Consider the following 23,023-nt stretch of genomic DNA (forward strand, 5'->3'; position numbering starts at 1 on the left):
GATTGAGAGGTTGCTTTTTCTTTGCACAGCATGAAAGAAAGGCCAAATGAATGGGCTGTGATTTTAGTATTTTTAAGCAGAGGTCAATAATTGGTACGACCCTCGGAGGATGTTGAAAACATTGAAAAGGCCCTTGAGAGGAAAAAGGCTCCCCACCCCTGAGCTACAGCCTCATGATGCACTCTTTACCCAGGTGGTAGCCTACAACATGGATAACTCTTTAAATGTATTTTTTTAGTGAACCTTGCTGGCTTGAATACCAGCATTCATGAGAGGATCATCACATCATTTGTTTATCTCAGCAATGTGACCTCAACATAATGAGTTATACAAATACATGGTGACATCTCTCACATTCACTTTTACTTTTACTTTTGCCTAATTCATCTGTAGACATCCGTCATCTGTGGCTGCAGTTTTTTGTTCATTTTCACTTTGACTTACGACTGTATTTTTCTATTTGCTTCAATTGGCGAGCACTCCAACACATTGTACGTGATCACAGAGCAGGAGAGGACTCTTTAAAGTAGAGACACTACATACTGATATACACCTGAACATCAGCAGGAGAGGACTCTTTAAAGTAGAGACACTACATACTGATATACACCTGATTATCAGCAGGAGAGGACTCTTTAAAGTAGAGACACTACATACTGATATACACCTGAACATCAGCAGGAGAGGACTCTTTAAAGTATACTACATACTGATATACACCTGAACATCAGCAGGAGAGGACTCTTTAAAGTAGAGACACTACATACTGATATACACCTGAACATCAGCAGGAGAGGACTCTTTAAAGTAGAGACACTACATACTGATATACACCTGATTATCAGCAGGAGAGGACTCTTTAAAGTAGAGACACTACATACTGATATACACCTGAACATCAGCAGGAGAGGACTCTTTAAAGTATACTACATACTGATATACACCTGAACATCAGCAGGAGAGGACTCTTTAAAGTAGAGACACTACATACTGATATACACCTGAACATCAGCAGGAGAGGACTCTTTAAAGTAGAGACAATACATACTGATATACACCTGAACATCAGCAGGAGAGGACTCTTTAAAGTAGAGACACTACATACTGATATACACCTGAACATCAGCAGGAGAGGACTCTTTAAAGTAGAGACACTACATACTGATATACACCTGAACATCAGCAGGAGAGGACTCTTTAAAGTAGAGACACTACATACTGATATACACCTGAACATCAGCAGGAGAGGACTCTTTAAAGTAGGAGACACTACATACTGATATACACCTGAACATCAGCAGGAGAGGACTCTTTAAAGTAGAGACACTACATACTGATATATACCTGAACATCAGCAGGAGAGGACTCTTTAAAGTAGAGACACTACATACTGATATACACCTGAACATGAGCAGGAGAGGACTCTTTAAAGTAGAGACACTACATACTGATATACACCTGAACATGAGCAGGAGAGGACTCTTTAAAGTAGAAACACTACATACTCATATACACCTGAACATCAGCAGGAGAGGACTCTTTAAAGTAGAGACACTACATACTGATATACACCTGAACATCAGCAGGAGAGGACTCTTTAAAGTAGAGACACTACATACTGATATACACCTGAACATCAGCAGGAGAGCACTCTTTAAAGTAGAGACACTACATACTGATATACACCTGAACATGAGCAGGAGAGGACTCTTTAAAGTAGAGACAATACATACTGATATACACCTGAACATCAGCAGGAGAGGACTCTTAAAGTAGAGACACTACATACTGATATACACCTGAACATCAGCAGGAGAGGACTCTTTAAAGTAGAGACACTACATACTGATATACACCTGAACATCAGCAGGAGAGGACTCTTAAAGTAAAGTAGAGACACTACATACTGATATACACCTGATTATCAGCAGGAGAGGACTCTTTAAAGTAGAGACACTACATACTGATATACACCTGAACATCAGCAGGAGAGGACTCTTTAAGTAGTATACTACATACTGATATACACCTGAACATCAGCAGGAGAGGACTCTTTAAAGTAGAGACACTACTACTGATATACACCTGAACATCAGCAGGAGAGGACTCTTTAAAGTAGAGACACTACATACTGATATACACCTGTTATCACAGGAGAGGACTCTTTAAAGTAGAGACACTACATACTGATATACACCTGAACATCAGCAGAGAGGACTCTTTAAAGTATACTACATACTGATATACACCTGACATCAGCAGGAGAGGACTCTTTAAAGTAGAGCACTAACATACTGATATACACCTGAACATCAGCAGGAGAGGACTCTTTAAAGTAGAGACAATACATACTGATATACACCTGAACATCAGCAGGAGAGGACTCTTTAAAGTAGAGACACTACATACTGATATACACCTGAACATCAGCAGGAGAGGACTCTTTAAAGTAGAGACACTACATACTGATATACACCTGAACATCAGCAGGAGAGAACTCTTTAAAGTAGAGACACTACATACTGATATACACCTGAACATCAGCAGGAGAGGACTCTTTAAAGTAGAGACACTACATACTGATATACACCTGAACATCAGCAGGAGAGGACTCTTTAAAGTAGAGACACTACATACTGATATATACCTGAACATCAGCAGGAGAGGACTCTTTAAAGTAGAGACACTACATACTGATATACACCTGAACATGAGCAGGAGAGGACTCTTTAAAGTAGAGACAATACATACTGATATACACCTGAACATGAGCAGGAGAGGACTCTTTAAAGTAGAGACACTACATACTGATATACACCCTGAACATCAGCAGGAGAGGACTCTTTAAAGTAGATACACTACATACTGATATACACCTGAACATCAGCAGGAGAGGACTCTTTAAAGTAGAGACACTACATACTGATATACACCTGAACATCAGCAGGAGAGCACTCTTTAAAGTAGAGACACTACATACTGATATACACCTGAACATGAGCAGGAGAGGACTCTTTAAAGTAGAGACAATACATACTGATATACACCTGAACATCAGCAGGAGAGGACTCTTTAAAGTAGAGACACTACATACTGATATACACCTGAACATCAGCAGGAGAGGACTCTTTAAAGTAGAGACACTACATACTGATATACACCTGAACATCAGCAGGAGAGGACTCTTTAAAGTAGAGACACTACATACTGATATACACCTGAACATCAGCAGGAGAGGACTCTTTAAAGTAGAGACACTACATACTGATATACACCTGCACATCAGCAGGAGAGGACTCTTTAAAGTAGAGACACTACATACTGATATACACCTGCACATCAGCAGGAGAGGACTCTTTAAAGTAGAGACATTACATCCTGACACCAGAAACCAAAGCACATGACTGTGTGTGACACTAGGTGCTCTCCAGAGGAACATAGTGAAGATTGTTTTCGTGTTAACTCACTTTCTGTTTAACTCTCATTCCATGACCTTAAACGGTCTGATCTAAATCAGTTAGTTATAGAAAGTGAAACTAAAAAGACCCCTACGCACTTTTGGTATTTTTTCTGACTTTAAGTGGAAGTTTCTAAAGCATTTTGTTGCATAATGAGAAATAATGAAACACCTTGGAACCTCATCCCAAAAATACACAAATTCAAAATAGTCTAGAAATGAACACACATCATTTTTGATCTGTTCCCTGTTGGTAGAGTTATTTCTTATAACTGCTGCTTGCGAAACACGGCGCACACATTACCTACAATCACTTTAAAATGTTCTTTCCTCCTTATTGAAAGAGTTACTTCATCATGTGACTTTGTTTTGTTGTGATAAAAAAGGGTTCACACACACACACACACACACACACACACACACACACACACACACACACACACACACACACACACACACACACACACACACACACACACACACACACACACACACACACACACACACACACACACACACACACACACACACACACCCTGGTAATGCGTGTGTTAAATCATGAGTTATGTCACACTGTGTGTCACGTGTTGTCAGCTGACACAGTCTCTTGATCCACAGCAGTGTCAGCGAGGGGAGGCGAATGTTTGTCTTGATATTGAGTTTGAGGCGGATTATATATTTTAATCTGATTACATGCAATGCTAAAATCAGCCTGAAGTCCCACTAGCGCCACCTGCAGGCTGCAGTGTGCATTAGAGAAGCTGTTTGGGGTTCCCCTCTGCTGCAGTGTGTTGGATCTGTTTTTCTAACCTTAACCCTGCCTGAGACGCCTCTATTGAACTCCTTTCTTTACTTCAGGAACATAGTGACATCACAATGAAACACGCGCACTTCTATTGGCTAGCACTCCGACACATAGGCTAAGGGGCGGGACATCTATGTTATTCTTAAACCAGTTAAGGTGTCCCCTCTCTTGTCGTGTGTTATATAGGTGTTAGTGCATGTAAATGGTCTGCAAAGGCCTCCATTGGTCTCCTTTGTTTACTTCAGGAACATAGTGACATCATTATGAAACACGCGCACTTCTATTGGTGCTCCGACACATTGTACGTGATAGGCTAAGGGGCGGGACATCTCTAAGCGGTTGACCAATCACAAAAGAGCCGGCCAGCTAACCAATCAGAGCAGACTGGGCTCTGGTTTCAGACAGAGGGCGAATGAGACAAATAAATAAAGATTTTTGAAAATGACAGCATGGAGACATGTCACGACCAGGGCCCATTTTTCTTTGCAGCCCCTGGTTATTAACAGCATCCTAAAAAGGACTTAGAGACACTGGCACTGACTCATCAGTTTCAGTATTCCCTCCTTGGAATGTACTGGAACAGGAAGGAGGTCATCGGGAAACTAAAGATCCTTATCATAAACCCACGATAACCTGAGTGATTCTTTATGATGAACTGTATTAAGACATCTAATACAGAAAGTGTGCTTGTACCTTTGGTCCGCCTGGTCCGATGGAGCCGGTCTGTCCAGTATAACCCTGAGGACAGCAAACAGGAAGCAGGTGATCTCAAATACAAATCAGAGCGACAAGGAAATATACTGTGGAAAAAAACATTCAATCTGGAGCAGTGGTTAGGAAACATCACACCGGATGAGACTCATTTCCCCACGTTAGTGACTTCGCTCCTTCACAGAAGGAGACCCTGAAATAACTCCCTTAATCGTCATGATGGGAAACAGAATGAAGTGTCCCAACTATTTGACCCAAACTGAACGTAAAAGAATGTTTTTAGACACACAGTAGGCGGAGTTAATGGACGCAAGTGATGGGACGTTTTGATCATAATTGAATTTAGGCAATTAGTCAGTCACTATTTTCCTTGTGATCAAAGATCCATTTTACATTTGGATTGCAGACGAAACAACCTAATAACGTCTCAAATGTTAACGAATTCTAATATTTGACTGAAATGTGCTATTATTTATTTGTGTATTACAATGAATACAGTTGATGATTTTTCTCACAGTGTATCCTCGGTCTCCGACGTCTCCTGGAAACCCGGGAGCTCCGATCTGACCCTGGGGAGGACAACAGAAGATTAGAGACTAACTTCAGCGCCCTCTGCTGGTGAAGAAGAGGTGCAACAGAGCTCCAATATATGTGTTTTCTTTTACAAATATTGAAGAACAGCCACATGTGATAGCTAAACAGCACACTGTTAATTGGGTCTCTCGGTGAACCTGTGTTTCTGAATGTCAGCACTGTGGTCTTCTGTCAGTGAGAGATTGTATCAACATGATCTTTAGTCTGCAGGCTCATATGTTCTGGTTCTTCTCCTCATATCAGAGCATCTTCACCTCAAGACTCTACAGAGTTATATCAGAGCATCTTCACCTCAAGACTCTACAGAGTTATATCAGAGCATCTTCACCTCAAGACTCTACAGAGTTATATCAGAGCATCTTCACCACAAGACTCTACAGAGTTATATCAGAGCATCTTCACCACAAGACTCTACAGAGTTATATCAGAGCATCTTCACCTCAAGACTCTACAGAGTTATATCAGAGCATCTTCACCTCAAGACTCTACAGAGTTATATCAGAGCATCTTCACCTCAAGACTCTACAGAGTTATATCAGAGCATCTTCACCTCAAGACTCTACAGAGTTATATCAGAGCATCTTCACCTCAAGACTCTACAGAGTTATATCAGAGCATCTTCACCACAAGACTCTACAGAGTTATATCAGAGCATCTTCACCTCAAGACTCTACAGAGTTATATCAGAGCATCTTCACCACAAGACTCTACAGCTGGGGGGTCAAACTCAATTTCATGGCGGGCCACATTCACATTATGGTTGCACACAAAGGGCCGGTTGTAAGTTTAAGACTATATAAAAATACCTATATAAATATATCATATATATAAAATAATGTATTATATCACATGTTTGCCTCTGCATTGGATTATTATCGGATAGGGTAATAACTTCATAATTAACTACGTCTGAAAGCAGAAGTCTAGGGCAAGTAATTACAAGTCTTTTCAGTGAGAATATCACAAAATGATTTCAAAAGAAAAGCCAAATTCTGGAAAAAAAGTCACAATAAAAACAAAGAAGTGACATTTTGAAAAAAAGTAATATTAAAAAAATGCATATTTAGAAGAAAAAAAGGCAAATTCTGAGAAAAAAAGTCAAATTTGAGATGCATTGTGGGACATGTAGTTTATGGGCAACGTGCTCCTGTAAAGTGGCATGAAACCGTATAATAAACATATTTTATTGTTTGCAAGCTCTTGTGGGACCACAGAAAAGGAAGTCGCGGGCCGGATTTGGCCCCCGGGCCTTGAGTTTGACACCGCTGCTGTGAAACCATCTGATCACTGCAGTGTAGCTGAAAATGATCTCTAATGAAACTCATTGATTACAATACTTTATAAATTCTGACTTCATTCTGAAATTCTCAGAGCTCAGACTTTCTTTCAAATCTCAAAATTCTGACTTTATTTAGACATTTTCTAAAAACCACAAAGAAAATGTTTTTCAAACACATTTTCACAGTTTTTCTCAAAATGCTTCCTTTTTTTCTAAAATCCTAAAATGTTTACTTTTTCGCAAATGTTACATTTTTTAAATTCGCACTTTATTTAGAAATGTTCTAAATGTGCACTTTAACGTTCAAACTTTTTTCTCAAAATCATGACATTTGTACTTTTTTCTAAAAATGCACAATTTTTCAGAAAATTGCTGAATTCTTATTTTATTTGGAAACATTTTTCATTCTTACTTTTTACCCAAAATCACAACATTTTTACTTTTTTTCTGAAAATGTCAAAATTCTGAATGTTTCCTGAAAATCGATCTTGGTCTCACCTTCTGGCAGTGAGACTGGTAAAAGGGGCGGGGCTACATTTTGTATATTATTTTAGTTCAATTAAAGGTGGGTTAGGTCATTTTGGAGAAACCAGCTCGAGTGCGCTAGAATTTGAAAATACACAGCCGGAACAAATCTAACCCCTCCTCCAACACACATGAACGCGCACATGACCAATGAGGGCACGAGAGAAGTTTGTGCCCAGATGGAAGGCTGACAGGCAGGTAGGCCATCCAGTTACTTTAGCCGGCTCAGATGATTGGTCGTGCTTTTTACAGCGCCACGGCTTCCACAGATGATGTGTTTTTATGGATTTATTGTCAAAGCACTTCAGATATTCAATGCTATCGGGATGTTAAGAGCATTCCATGGAATATAACAACAAGTGTATCTCGAGCCGGTTTCTCAAACTTACCTACCCCACCTTTAACTCCTGCATATGCTTTAAGGACATTTTTTATCTATTTATTGGGCCATTTATTTTAATCTTCTTTAGTTTCCATACCTTCAGTCCGTCCCGTCCAATCGGACCCTCGCTGCCTCCGTGCCCAACAGACCCCTGAGCAGAAAGAAAAACACAGAAATTAGAGTTCAAATCAAATGCTGAAAACTAAAACCCAAATAGAAAACATCAGCTGCAGCAAAAAAGATGATTATGTGAAGTCACAAGTCGTTATTTGTATTTGGAAAACGGGTTAAAAATGGAACCGCTCTGACGAATAAAGCTTTACATTCAAATGTGAATAAAAGTCAAAGAAGTCCATGAAACATTTCAGGTAAAAATCAGAAGCGCAAATCCTTACCTTGATCCCTTTACCTCCGCTCGGTCCTGAAGAGCCAGCCTCCCCTCCAGGGCCCTGACATACAAACACACACACACACACACAACAATACATAAACACTCGCAACGTGCGTGTGTGTGTGTGTGTGTGTGTGTGTGTGTGTGTGTGTGTGTGTGTGTGTGTGTGTGTGTGTGTGTGTGTGTGTGTGCGTGTGTGTGTGTGTTTGTAACGCTGACTTTGCAGTTACAATAAAACTAATAACAACAATACTGCATACACTTATAATACATGTAATAAGGTTCTTGTTGATATGTTGTTATTGGTCTTTGTTTGTTGTGTACTTATATGCAATACATACAATATATATTCCGTAAACAGCGGTGCAATATATACTCCCCCCTGTAATACTATCACCTGGTGCTATGTCACTAAACTGTTACTGGATGTGAATTATGTAAATTGTGTAATTTCTAGTTGTATTTGTAATATTTCTCTGCATGCGTCTTTCTTTATTTAAGCTATCTTTGGTTCTGTTCTTGCTGTAACCATATCAATGTCCCCTCTGTGGGATTCATAAAGTTATTCTGATTCAGATCATATATGTGCTCATCGTTGAGCCTGAGCCTCTCCTTGTTTGTTTAGGGGTGCAACAACCAGTGCTTGAATTGGAATGAAAAAGGTGCCAGTACTCTAAAATCAGCAACTTTTTCAAGTCAATTTTATTTACAGCCCACAAACAAGAATTTGGCTACTATAATGCTGGTGGGTTTGTCTCTTTACTACTGTATATTTTAGAAAGGTTCACTGTACTTAACATTTTTTATGATAGGCAGCGGATATGGCTAAAGCTCAGTAAGGTCAATATTAACTGAAAATATAGCAATCAAAGTCTAGATCTTCTGCTGAAGACACATGAAGCAGAGACCTTTCAGGTGAGAGCCCCTCTGGTGGTGTTCAACATTAATGACAAGGAAACAAAGCTCTGGTCAGAAGCATTTTTTATAAAAAGCTTTAACAAAATTAAGTATTTCTGTACATTTTGAATGCAATCTAACTTTCCAACTCAGAAAACGAAAAACGAAAAAGTGCCAAAAGTCTTCTCACATGGCTGAGCTGCTTTGCAATATACTTCACCACTGAAGAATACAAATATGTATAAAGTAAACTATGATGCAATCTAACTTTCCAACTCAGAAAAATGATAAAGAGCATGAACAAAGAACATGTAAAAACAAATGCAAAATTTGCACAATCTAAATGAGAAACTGTAACTGCAAGTAACAAAGTCTGAGCCATGGTAAAGAGTTACATTGAACACCAAGCTGATCAGATCACTCCCTGGTTGGTCTGAAGTCCTTCTATCTCCAGGATCTGTACAAATCGGCACATTATGCCAAAAGTCTTCTCACTGGGTGAGCTGCTTTGCAATATACTTCACATTGTTAGAAAAGGCTCCAGAAGGCCTTGGGGACATCAGTATCAGGGGCTGGAGCTGGACAGAATCTTTCATCAGCACTTCTCCTTCCCTTTGCCAGCCAGGACCTCACATACTGTTCCGGATTGAACTGTCCTAGTGATGGTCCATTACATTGAATGAAAACCAGGCTGGACAGTCGGCTGACAGAGAGAGCATTCCTTTTTGCAGTAAGGATATCGTTCATGCAGCTGAATGCCCGCTCACACTCACTAGTGGAGACAGCGATGGTTCGGACTGCTTTCAGTAGAGGCTCCATGGCAGCAGGTGTACGGGATGCCCTGGTTTCCTTGTATTCGCGAAAGCCCTGAACAGTCTCTCTTCTGTCCACTTTCAGCACTTCGCACAAACGTAGCACCTCTACGTCCCCATACTGTACGTCTAACTCCTCTTCAGGCCAACTTCCAGGATGGATAACTTTCATGTCCTGGATTAGCTGATTGTCCCGGGCCTCCCGGCCATGTAATGGGATTTATCTTGTGCTGACATGAGAGGAGGTTGTGGAAGTCATTCTGTGTCTCAGATTCTCTACCATACTGCGGAAAAAACTGACCTGCATGAATCTGTACAAGCCTGCCATTCTCACGCAGGGCAACACCCTTGAAGGACTTCTCAGCTAGAGCTGTATGAACTGTAGTCATGTGTGGGCCAGGCATGGTGACCATGGATTCAAAAACTCGTATTTCTCGAGTTAAGAGCCTATCTGCTCTAGGCAGTGTCATCTCTCTTTTTTGGAGTTGCCGAGAGAGGTCGCTGAGCTCTGTGAGCGCATCGTACATCAGTCCCAGATTGCTGACAAACGTTGCAGATGTGAGCACATCATCCAGGCCCTTGTACTTTGCTCTGTCTCTGGAATCCCTGCTCGTGTCGTTTGCAGCATTTGTGAAGTGATCATGAAGCACTCGGTAGTTTTCCCAGACTGCTCTGATGCTCCTTTCACTTGAAGCCACCCAGCGGATGGACAAAACACGCCCTATCACCAGGAGACGCTGTCCGACTGCTTGCGCACACTGCGCTAACTGCCTCTGATTTTTGGGGGAGGCATGGAACAAGGAATAGAGTTTGTCAAAAAAGATCTGGAAATGATTGAGCCCTGAGACCTCCTTGACCACATCCCCAACTGCCAGCTCTAGACGATGATTGGAGCAGTGCCACACAAACAGGCTTGGGAATTTACTACACAACTGGGTAGCAACGCCTGTTCTCTTCCCTAGCATGACTGAAGCCCCATCACATGCAAAAGAAACGAAACACTGACCTAAAAAGTCCTCGTTAAAATCTCTTCCAAGACACTCCATTAACGCCTTTGTGATGTCATCAGCCGTTGTTCCATCCAACTCGATCAGCTCTCAAAAAAACGTTTCGGGCTCAGCATCAGCTAATGCTGAGCGTAGACACACAACAAGCACCGTTTTACCACTAATAGTGGTAGATTCATCGACCAAAACACAGAGTTTTCTTTGGTTTTCTGTAATGTCTTTTGCCATTTTTTCTTCAGCTCATGAGCTATGTGGTCGATGATTTCGCCACAGGTTTTATTGGAGTGCAAAACCCTGCCCACGTTCAGCCCATTCAGTTTCTGTACATTCAAATCAATTGGCATGTCTGTGAATGGCCGGCTATGTTTGCCAATTTTATATGCCGTTCGAAAAAACTCTGATAGTGGTGTCTAATTCAGATTTATGCATAGACTGCAATTGATGTTGAATAGTTTCACGTGAAGCAGATGTAAGGATGTCAGCAGCTTTTACATGGGCTTGTGATTCTTTATGTTCTTTGATTTTTTTTCTCAGGCTAGCTTGTTGTTTGCCCTTGTCAACACCGAAATGAGACACTGCACACTCACCCCATTCAGTTGACAGTTTCAGTCCTTGTCCAGTGTGTATTCCCAAAGATTTGACATCTCTGCATATCCGACATCCTAGCTTCTTATCTTTAAGAAGGAGCCATGCATTGGTCTTGCAAAAATATTGCACCTGGTCCGTTGTCCAGCAGTCAGGTGCATCGTTTTGCCCGGTGTTGGTGGTGGCAGTTGCGCCAGCAGCAGCTAACGTTAGAGGCTCTGGAGGAGGCGGCGGAGCTAGTGCTAATGCTAATGCACTAGAACTTGGAGCAGGAGGATCAACCAAAGAAAGCTCCCCATCAGACACAATTTCCAACACAGGCACAGCATTCTCTGTATTTGAAGTTTCTTCCGGCGACAACCGCTGTCTTTTTGCACTTTTATTAATCCACGCTAACATTTTAGAAATGCTAATTTGTGACGTGACTTGCTTTCCTTCTCTCGGGGGCGTGCCTGCTCTGTTCTATCACTCTACATAGCCACCCACTGGGTGGGAGTTGCACTGCATAAACACAACACACGTGCATCTAGGTATGTAAATTGTAAAGCATTAAAACATGGTTTTACTAACAGTTTTCAGTATGTTGTTACTTCGGCATTATTATTATTATTATTATTTTGAAACGTGTATTACTATTAAAACACGGTCAAATAGGTTAATTTTGACATAGTCGTTTCCACCACAGTATTTACATGGAGAAGATAAGCCCCGCCCCCTCTCCAGCACGTTCTGTTTGAATGACAGGAGTAAACAGCTGACAGCCGCTGTGAAACTCCAGCGGTTAGAGCGATGAGAATGTCCGTTCGGCACCTCATGACGCATCTACTGAGTACCGGGCGGCTGTATATATATATATATGGATGTATAATAAGAACGGCGGGAGCGTGTTGAGTACTGGCACGGTGCATGAGTACCGGAGTACCGCCAGCATGCCGGTACTGAGCAAGAAGTGCCGGTACTCCATGGGTCAGAACCAGAAGTGCCGGTACTGCGTACCGGTGAGTACCGGCCCAATTCCAGCACTGGCAACAACTAATCGACTTCATCGATTACCAAATGAGTTGCAACTAATTCAGTCGTCGATTCGTTGGTGACGTCATCACGTGTTTTACGCCGTTAAGTTCCAACGTTATCGGTCTTTTTATCGGTACTGGAGACATTTAAAAAATATGTCATGTATTATTGCTACAAAAACATTATCTCGCAGTCTTAGTGTCGCCAACTCGTTTCTAATATGCAAAAAGACAAACAAATGCGTCTGTGATGTATTTTCGATCAGACGAGATCTCTCTCTCCCGTCTGTGTGCGAGGGGGCGGCTTACACACACGCGCAGCTGCTACATGCCACAGAACGCGCTCCGTGTTAAACTTTACCCGTCTCGATGTGGAGAATGCTCGTTGCCAAAAGTGCAATAAGAGTTTATCATGTAAGGGCGGTAACACGAGCAGTTTGTCTAAACATTTATCAAAAGTGCTCCACATCCAGACGGAGGAATGCACCGGGTTCCACTGTCTTTCTAGCAGCTCTGTAGCTCCATCCACGAGTAACGTTTCCACGTCAGGTGTTCTGTATGCTAGCAGCAACACACGGAGTTAACTACATGATACAAACATGGGTTAATGATTAGAGGAAACTGAGTTATTTATTTTGTTAAAGTTTCAGCTATTCTGCTTACAATTCTGTTATCAGATTATTTAATACGATTTGTTAAAACATTGTTGTTTCTTTTGATGTGAAATATTATGTATTTAATTTAAATAAAAAGCAATGTTAATTTTGTTCAAAATGTGTTTAGTTAATTTAATAATATATGTATTTTTGAATCAAGTATTCATTGTTAGTGTCCACATAAAACAACCTCAAGCTAAATCTAAAAGTTGATAAATAAGAGCGCTTGAGAAATGGTGCAAGGCATAATAGTCCGAATAGTCGATTAATCGTTTCATTAATCGATTATCAAATGAGTCGTTTGTTGCAGTCCACGCTACAAACAAAGCTAAGTTAGCAATGAAGTCAAATCATTTCATACGAGCAGTTTGGAAAAATGGGAATTGATAGAAAAAGCATTTCCTTCCGCGTGTTATTTAACAGCCAACACTGCTGGTAACCCCCTACATTCACCAGCAGCCTGTTTTACCGCTGCTCCAGCTGCGTGTTGTGGAGCGGCGGGTGGAGCGGCGGGTGGAGCGGCGGGTGGAGCGGCAGGTGGAGCGGCGGGTGGAGCGGCGGGTGGAGCGGCAGGTGGAGCAGCGGACACTCGGGTGGTTTCCGACAGCGTGAAGGAAAACATCCTGGATCAACAGATCTAGAGCTCCTGCCTCTCTCCACGTCGACTGGGTGAGAAACTGTTCTGTGGAAGCCTTGTCCCTAATTTCCAGTATTCTTCATCAATACTCTTTTGATCAAAATCCAAAAATTCAGACTTTTTATTAAATTCAAAAAATTCTCAATTGTTATCAAAATCTCAAAATGCAGACTTTATTTAGAAAATTCAGATTTTATTTTTAAATGTTTTTAATTCAGACTTTTATTCATCAATACATGACAGGTTTCAGAACATGTGTGACTCTGACTCAACTCTCACGTGTGCTTTTATTTCTTGATACACAAAAAAACCTGGTAGATTGATTGATTTTGCATTTACAAATGTGATGAGCCAATTTAAAGTAAAGACACTATTTTATATGCAAGTTGTTTCCTTTTCTGTTAATCCGAATATACATTTTTCTACTGATTAACTTTCCATTTTATGTTCAATTGAAAGATGACTCTTAGTTTGAACGAAGTCAAACACACAGCGCCGCTCCAAGTACCTTAAATAACGTCAACATTGGGTTTAAAGTGTGTGTGTGTGTGTGTGTGTGTGTGTGTGTGTGTGTGTGTGTGTGTGTTGTGTTTCCTCACAGCGATACCAGGGCCTCCCACTCCTCCTCGGGGTCCCTCCATCCCGACGTCCCCCTGGAAAACATATTTCACATTTGAATAAAACATGAATCGTTAATCTGCTGGAGCCGGTGAGCTGGTGACAAACAATGTAACCCAGCCAGGGGGAAGAAGTATTCAGACGCTTCAGTAAGAGTACCAACACTTCAGGGTCCTGCAAATCTTACTTGAGTAAAAGTACAAACGTTTAATCAGCAATAAGTATTTAAAGTATAAAAAGTTAAAGTAATAATAGTGCAGAAAATATATATAATGATATTTATATTGTTATTTGTAGAAAAAGGTAGATAACAAGTAGCATTTTAGTGAAGTAAACAGCATAGTATTTAGTGTGTGTGTGTGTGTGTGTGTGTGTGTGTGTGTGTGTGTGTGTGTGTGTGTGTGTGTGTGTGTGTGTGTGTGTGTGTGTGTGTGTACCTTCAGACCCAGCACTCCCTGCTCTCCTAGGTCTCCTATAAGTCCAGGTTCTCCCTGCAGACGAGAAAAGGTTCAGTTCATAATGTACTCAAATAGTTACTTATAGCTGTATAACGTTCTACAAAGTCTAATATTAGCTTGCATTGTTGAATAAGAACTCTCTAGAATCTATGACGCTATATTACTGCTTTCATCGCTCTATTGGCAAAGGATAAAACGTTGTCAGTTATCAAAGTGTTGTTTTCTTAATTGCTCTAACTGGTTTTAAACTCACCATGGCTCCAGAGAAACCAGAAGCTCCGTCGTCTCCTTCAGCTCCGACGTCGCCCTGTAGGAGCAGAGGTCAGAGGTCAACGAGAGGTCAGAGGTCAAAACTACACAAATAAAGAAGCTGGATAGAAACATATGGATTGATTTAACTCAGAGACTCACACAGGGTTATATGTTATTCTTAAACATGTCAAGGTGTTCCCTCTCCTGTAGTGTGTTCTATAGGTGTTAGTGCAGGTAAATGGTCTGCAGACGCTAAAATCCCTGAGTTCCTTCAAGAGGGAGTTTCTCTCCAACACACTCTGACCCGAAACGCCTCCAATGGGCTCCTTTGTTTACTTCCAGAACATAGTGACATCACTATGCACCACCACGCCCCTTCCCGCTGCCTCCGCTCATCAGAAGCCAACCTCCCATCCATCCCCACCAATCACCGGACCTGGGGGGACAGAGCCTTCTCCGTCGCTGCCCCCTCCCTCTGGAACTCACTCCCCCATCAGAGACGGCACTGACCTCACCACCTTCAACACACTCACCTCTTCAATCTGGCTTTTAATGTGTGATTGTTTTTCTATTATTTGACTTTAACTTTAACTGCTGATCTTTTCTTTTCACTAAAGCGTCTTTGAGCACCTGTAAAAGCGCTAACAAAATAAATGTATTATTATTATCACGATATATAACACTCACGCTCCTATTGGCTAGCGCTCCAACACATTGTACGTGATAGGCTAAGGGGCAGGACATCTCTAAGAGGTTGACCAATCACAACAGAGCCGGCCAGCTAACCAATCAGAGCAGCTCTGGTTTCAGACAGAGGGTGAAAAGAGGTGCTGCAGCACAGAGAGCATGGAGACATGTCCCAGTAGAGCCCATTTAAAATAACTGCACATTCTCAGTAAAATCTGTATAAAATGACAAAATGTTTTTTTACATGTCGTTTAATTTGTGTATTGTTTCACATACCTTGTTTTCTATCTCTTTTTATAAAATCAAAGTATTGTTTGTGTTTCATTTTAATGTTCGTTTGATGGAAAAATAACCTCAACTTAGTTTAAAAGGTTTATTTTTAAATCAATGTATTTAATTATGTTTTAAATATAGTTTGAATCTGACTTCATTCACAGCGTTGTGTCCTTTCACTCAATTGGACTTTTTTCAAAATGTTCCCCTTCCTTGTTTTCACTCTCACTTTTGTTTCCTTGCTTGCCGTTATCTTCCTTTTCATTTTCACTTCACTTGTTCCTCCATCGTACCTCTCACGTTACTGTGACCTACAGTATCTTCAAATATAGCTTCATGAATGATGGTGGTGTTGGGCATCAGTGATGCTGTAAATGTGATTTCCTTACCAATGGTCCGGTGTCTCCTCCTCTTCCTCGAACCCCTTTGGTTCCTTTATAACCCTAAAAGTAAACAGATGAAACTCAGATGGTTCCTTCCTGTGTTGTTTCTCATACTGAATTGAATGGCAGTGTTTCAGAGCGTCACCTCTCGGCCTTGAGGCGCTGGCTCTCCAGTTTTACCCTGCAGGCCGCTGGACCCCTGACAGGAGGAGAGAGATGGTCAAGACAGATTTTATTCAAGGACAAGAAAACAAACTGAAAATAAAGACAATCATTTTCGGATCTATTTCAGAAATGAGAAACAGGTTTATTGCCAAGTAGGTCAACACATACGAGGAATTTGTTTTTGGTGCATACGTAAACATACATCCAAATAAAACAAACATTAACACACTGTGTTATGTGCTTTAGGCCCCGTCCACACGGAGATGAAAACGAAAACGAACCGATGTCGATATCAAAAAAGTATTCCGTCCACACGAGACCGCTCGACCCGCTGGAGATGCTGTAGTACATATGCCGGGCCTGTAAGTGGCGCTGTACCTCCGTCACTAAATACACCAAAAGCAGCGAAGAAGACCCCTCAAGCATGGTTGCCCTTCTGGTTATTCTCCGCGGTGGATTTAGCAACATGTAGTTCATGTAGTTCTCCATGTCCACTTGTTGCTGATGGTTGTGGTCGAGGAGCTGTAGATGTTGCACTAACATCTGTAGCATGGTCAGTAGCGTCTGGAGCACGAACGCAACCCTGTGATCCGCCATTTTTGTTGTCGAAACGCATCAGCAATGACACGGGGTGAGCAGGAGAGGTGGGGAGAGGCGGGGCTATGATCGTTTAGGGCGTACACACGGTGCCGCAAGCGTTACGTTACCAGACCTTCCCACTTTGGGATGCGTTATCGTTTGAGGGCTCCGTTTTCCGCGGCTCCGTTACGGCCTCGTGTGGACGAACCGTCCATACGATAAAGAACGCCCGTTTCGTCTCCGTGTGGACGGGGCCTTAGTGGGTGTTTGTGCTTGTGTGTGTTTGGCCTAATTCCAAACCACACCCTACCCACTCCCCCTCTCTGAGGGAGTCACACTCGCAGCTTAATGAGGCTCCCTTCTTCCAGGTGGAGGGTGTAAAAGCAGCAGCAAGGAACAAACTCCCCTCTCTCCGGCAGAAACAGGAAATGCCGTAATTTTCCGTAACAACGGTTTCAAATCAGCATCTCTTGGACTAAAAATAACAAATAAAACACCAAACATCTTTTATGGCATTTATTTTTTGTAAACATATTTTTGTTTTAAAATCTTAGATTTTGCAAACTTTTACCGTTTTCTAGACTAAACACGAGTATATGATCCTAAGTTAAAAACAATACGAGGTAACAATTAAGTTGTGAACATCAGTATGTCGATATTAAATGTTTATCTTGTTGTGCAGTTTATCAGTAAACGATTGCAGGAACTATTTGTAAACAGCGTGTTTCATGACGGACAGGTAGAGCAGCAGGTGGAGTCAGGGGATGCAGACTCTGTTGAAGGGCTTGATAACACACTCCACACTCGTTGGATTGGAACGGAAACTAATGTGGCGGACCCTCCACGAGAACACGCAAACGGAGGGGTAGTGTGTAGGGGGCGGTTTGGGATTGGGCCTCTCTCTCTTGGTGAAAGAGGTGGAATTCTTGTTCTGGTATAAAGTGTGATATGTGCCATGTTGTTAAAGCACTTGAGCTGCACCAGAGGCCTGTACTACGAAGCCGGATTTTCGCTTAGCGGCTAACTTCAGGGAAAACTCGGGGTTTCCGGTCCTACGACGCTGGTTCTCGTTTTAGCGGGCTAGATCTCCATGGTAACTTATGCTGAGCGGCTAACCTGGGGCCTATACTACGAATCTAGTTCAACATATCCTGGATATGTTTTGAGTTAGCCGGTTGGCCTAATCCAAAACATACGCGCTCTCGCTAAACTGTACTACGACGCTGGTTATCAAGTGGATCGCTCAAGCCAGCCGTTTCCTATCTAGCTAGGTGCGCGTTCACATGAAAGGGGTGGTATCTGGAGCATTCGACCAATCACAAACATGGAGAAGCGTACTGACAGCGCAGCGTCATACTTCCTGAATGAAAAGTGAACTATAATATTAGACATATGAAGAAGTTAAACTTTAAACATCCATGACTTAAACACTTGATCCAGGATCAAAGCCACAGAGCTGCACCTGCAAGGTGAATACAGCTGGTAACAGAACAAGTGTTTGAATGCGGACATTAACAGGTTTATGATATCACTGCCCCGTCTAAGACACCATCTGACTTTCATTACATTAACTACGAAGCCAGTTCAACCGACCCTGGATATGTTTGAGTTACCCGGTTCAGAGAGGTGTTGCACGAGTCGATGTGTTCACTGAGAATAAAGAGATTATTATGGGATGGAAGCAGTCGGTACCTTTGGTCCGGCGAAGCCAGCGAAGCCGGGCTGTCCGGGCTCGCAGTTGCAGTCCGTCGGACTCTCGCCGAGGTCTGCGTTGTCTCCGGACTCTTCAAAGGAACCGGTGTCCGGCCCGACCGCACGATACGGTAGCTGAACAAAACAAAGATTAAAACTAAAGTAACCAGCCTGTTTTGAAAATGTAAGAAGTAGAAAGTACAAGTATTTGTGTTCAAAATGTGAGAAGTCAAAGTAAAAAGTCGTCAGGAAAATAAGTAGTGGAGTAAAGTACTGATACCAGAAACATGTACTTAAGTACAGTAACAAAGTACTTGTACTCCACTACTTCCCACCTCTGTAAAACGCCCCCTCGCTCTCAGATTTCTCACCCGCATGGTCTCCGTGTCCTCCTTGGCGTAGTGTGACTCGGCGGTGGTGGCGTAGGGGAGAACGTCCTCAGTGATCATGGTGACCTGAGTGGGCTCCGGGTCGTACGGGTCGTACTCTGAAGGCAGAGGGGGATTCAGTTATAGTTTTATTAGCGACAAGTTAAAGGTCACCTATTGTGCAAAATCCACTTCTCCATGTCTCTTCTTCATCAACATGTGTCCCCTCTTCTTCATGTCTCTTCTACATCAACATGTGTCCCCTCTTCTTCATGTCTCTTCTACATCAACATGTGTCCCCTCTTCTTCATGTCTCTTCTCATCAACATGTGTCCCCTCTTCTTCATGTCTCTTCTACATCAACATGTGTCCCCCTTTTCATGTCTCTTCATCAACATGTGTCCCCTCTTCTTCATGTCTCTTCTACATCAACATGTGTCCCCTCTTCTTCATGTCTCTTCTACATCAACATGTGTCCCCTCTTCTCATGTCTCTTCTACATCAACATGTGTCCCCTCTTCTTCATGTCTCTTCTACATCAACATGTGTCCCCTCTTCTTCATGTCTCTTCTACATCAACATGTGTCCCCTCTTCTTCATGTCTCTTCTACATCAACATGTGTCCCCTCTTCTTCATGACGGTGTCCCCTCTCTCATGTCTCTTCTACATCAACAGTTGTCCCCCTCTTCTCCATGTCTCTTCTACATTCAAACATGTGTCCCCTCTTCTTCATGTCTCTTCTACATCAACATGTGTCCCCTCTTCTTCATGTCTCTTCTACATCAACATGTGTCCCCTCTTCTTCATGTCTCTTCTACATCAACATGTGTCCCCTCTTTCTCATGTCTCTCTCTTCTCATCACATGTGTCCCCTCTTCTTCATGTCTCTTCTACATCAACATGTGTCCCCTCTTCTCATGTCTCTTCTACATAACATGTGTCCCCTCTTCTTCATGTCTCTTCTACATCAACATGTGTCCCCTCTTCTTCATGTCTCTTCTACATCAACATGTGTCCCCTTCTTCTCATGTCTCTTCTACATCAACATGTGTCCCCCTCTCTTCATGTCTCTTCTACATCAACATGTGTCCCCTCTTCTTCATGTCTCTTCTACATCAACATGTGTCCCCTCTTCTTCATGTCTCTTCTACATCAACATGTGTCCCCTCTTCTTCATGTCTCTTCTACATCAACATGTGTCCCCTCTTCTTCATGTCTCTTCTACATCAACATGTGTCCCCTCTTCTGTGTCTTTCTACATCAACATGTGTCCCCTCTTCTCCATGTCTCTTCTACATCAACATGTGTCCCCTCTTCTTCATGTCTCTTCTACATCACCATGTGTCCCCTCTTCTTCATGTCTCTTCTACATCAACATGTGTCCCCTCTTCTTCATGTCTCTTCTACATCAACATGTGTCCCCTCTTCTCATGTCTCTTCTACATCAACATGTGTCCCCTCTTCTTCATGTCTCTTCTACATCAACATGTGTCCCCCTTCTTCATGTCTCTTCTACATCAACATGTGTCCCCTCTTCTTCATGTCTCTTCTACATCAACATGTGTCCCCTCTTCTTCATGTCTCTTCTACATCAACATGTGTCCCTCTCTTCTCATGTCTCTTCTACCTCAACATGTGTCCCCTCTTCTCATGTCTCTTCTACATCAACATGTGTCCCCTCTTCTTCATGTCTCTTCTACATCAACATCTTGTCCTCTCTTCTCATGTATCTTCTACATCAACATGTGTCCCCTCTTCTTCATGTCTCTTCTACATCAACATGTGTCCCCTCTTCTTCATGTCTCTTACTATCAACATGTGTCCCCTCTCTTCATGTCTCTTCCTACATCAACATGTGTCCCCTCTTCTTCATGTCTCCTTCTACATCAACATGTGTCCCCTCTTCTTATGTCTCTTCTACATCAACAGTGTCCCCTCTTCTTCATGTCTCTTCTACATCAACATGTGTCCCCCTCTTCTTCATGTCTCTTCTACATCAACATGTGTCCCCTCTTCTCATGTCTCTTCTACATCAACATGTGTCCCCTCTTCTCCATGTCTCTTCTACATCAACATGTGTCCCCTCTTCTTCCATGTCTCTTCTACACAACATGTGTCCCCTCTTCTTCCATGTCTCTTCTACATCAACATGTGTCCCCTCTTCTTCATGTCTCTCCTACATCAACATGTGTCCCCTCTTCTTCATGTCTCTTCTACATCAACATGTGTCCCCTCTTCTTCATGTCTCTTATACATCAACATGTGTCCCCTCTTCTTCATGTCTCTTCTACATCAACATGTGTCCCCTCTTCTTCATGTCTCTTCTACATCAACATGTGTCCCCTCTTCTTCATGTCTCTTCTACATCAACATGTGTCCCCTCTTCTTCATGTCTCTTCTACATCAACATGTGTCCCCTCTTCTTCATGTCTCTTCTACATCAACATGTGTCCCCTCTTCTTCATGTCTCTTCTACATCAACATGTGTCCCCTCTTCTTCATGTCTCTTCTACATCAACATGTGTCCCCTTCTTCATGTCTTTCTCTCAACATGTGTCCCCTCTTCTTCATGTCTCTTCTACATCAACATGTGTCCCCTCTTCTTCATGTCTCTTCTACATCAACATGTGCTCCCTCTTCTTCATGCCTCTTCTACATCAACATGCTGTCCCCTCTTCTTCATGTCTCTTCTACATCAACATGTGTCCCCTCTTCTTCATGTCTCTTCTACATCAACATGTGTCCCCTCTCTTCATGTCTCTTCTACATCAACATGTGTCCCCTCTTCTTCATGTCTCTTCTACATCAACATGTGTCCCCTCTTCTTCATGTCTCTTCTACATCAACATGTGTCCCCTCTCTTTCATGTCTCTTCTACATCAACATGTGTCCCCTCTTCTTTCATGTCTCTTCTACATCAACATGTGTCCCCTCTTCTCATGTCTCTTCTACATCAACATGTGTCCCCTCTTCTTCATGTCTCTTCTACATCAACATGTGTCCCCTCTTCTTCATGTCTCTTCTACATCAACATGTGTCCCCTCTTCTTCATGTCTCTTCTACATCAACATGTGTCCCCTCTTCTTCATGTCTCTTCTACATCAACATGTGTCCCCTCTTCTCATGTCTCTTCTACATCACACATGTGTCCCCCTCTTCTTCATGGTCTCTTATACATCAACATGTGTCCCCCTCTTCTTCATGTCTCTTCTCAACATGTGTCCCCTCTTCTTCGTGTTCTCTCTACATCCATGTGTCCCCTCTTCTTCATGTCTCTTCTACATCAACATGTGTCCCCTCTTCTTCATGTCTCTTCTACATCAACACGTGTCCCCTCTTCTTCATGTCTCTTCTACATCAACATGTGTCCCCTCTTCTTCATGTCTCTTCTACATCAACATGTGTCCCCTCTTCTTCATGTCTCTTCTACATCAACATGTGTCCCCCTTCTCATGTCTCTTCTACATCAACATGTGTCCCCTCTCTCTTCATGTCTCTTCTACATCAACATGTGTCCCCTCTTCTCCATGTCCTCTACATCAACATGTGTCCCTTCTTCTTCATGTCTCTTTACATCAACATGTGTCCCCTCTTCTTCATGTCTCTTCTCAACATGTGTCCCCTCTTCTTCGTGTCTCTTCTACATCAACATGTGTCCCCTCTTCTTCATGTCTCTTCTACATCAACACGTGTCCCCTCTTTTTCATGTCTCTTCTACATCAACATGTGTCCCCTCTTCTTCATGTCTCTTCTACAATCCATGTGTCCCCTCTTCTTCATGTCTCTTCTACATCAA

General features: G+C 42.3%; 1 protein-coding gene across 1 annotated transcript in view; it reads right to left on the reverse strand.

Annotated features, from left to right (window-relative positions):
• The window catches only part of zgc:113232 (uncharacterized protein LOC541546 homolog), a gene marked incomplete at its 5' end in the record, with an annotated part of 33,836 nt that extends 14,491 nt beyond the window's left edge, over positions 1-19,345 (reverse strand). Inside the window, 11 exon segments of the mRNA XM_034200486.1 lie at positions 4,956-5,000; positions 5,489-5,542; positions 7,851-7,904; positions 8,149-8,202; positions 14,351-14,404; positions 14,807-14,860; positions 15,081-15,134; positions 16,429-16,482; positions 16,568-16,621; positions 18,859-18,993; positions 19,230-19,345. Coding sequence (XP_034056377.1) covers positions 4,956-5,000; positions 5,489-5,542; positions 7,851-7,904; positions 8,149-8,202; positions 14,351-14,404; positions 14,807-14,860; positions 15,081-15,134; positions 16,429-16,482; positions 16,568-16,621; positions 18,859-18,993; positions 19,230-19,345 — 728 coding nt within the window.
• Between the last annotated feature and the right edge of the window lie 3,678 nt (positions 19,346-23,023).

The sequence above is a fragment of the Gymnodraco acuticeps genome, unplaced genomic scaffold (genome assembly GCF_902827175.1).
Source record: "Gymnodraco acuticeps unplaced genomic scaffold, fGymAcu1.1, whole genome shotgun sequence".
Lineage (NCBI taxonomy): Eukaryota > Metazoa > Chordata > Actinopteri > Perciformes > Bathydraconidae > Gymnodraco > Gymnodraco acuticeps.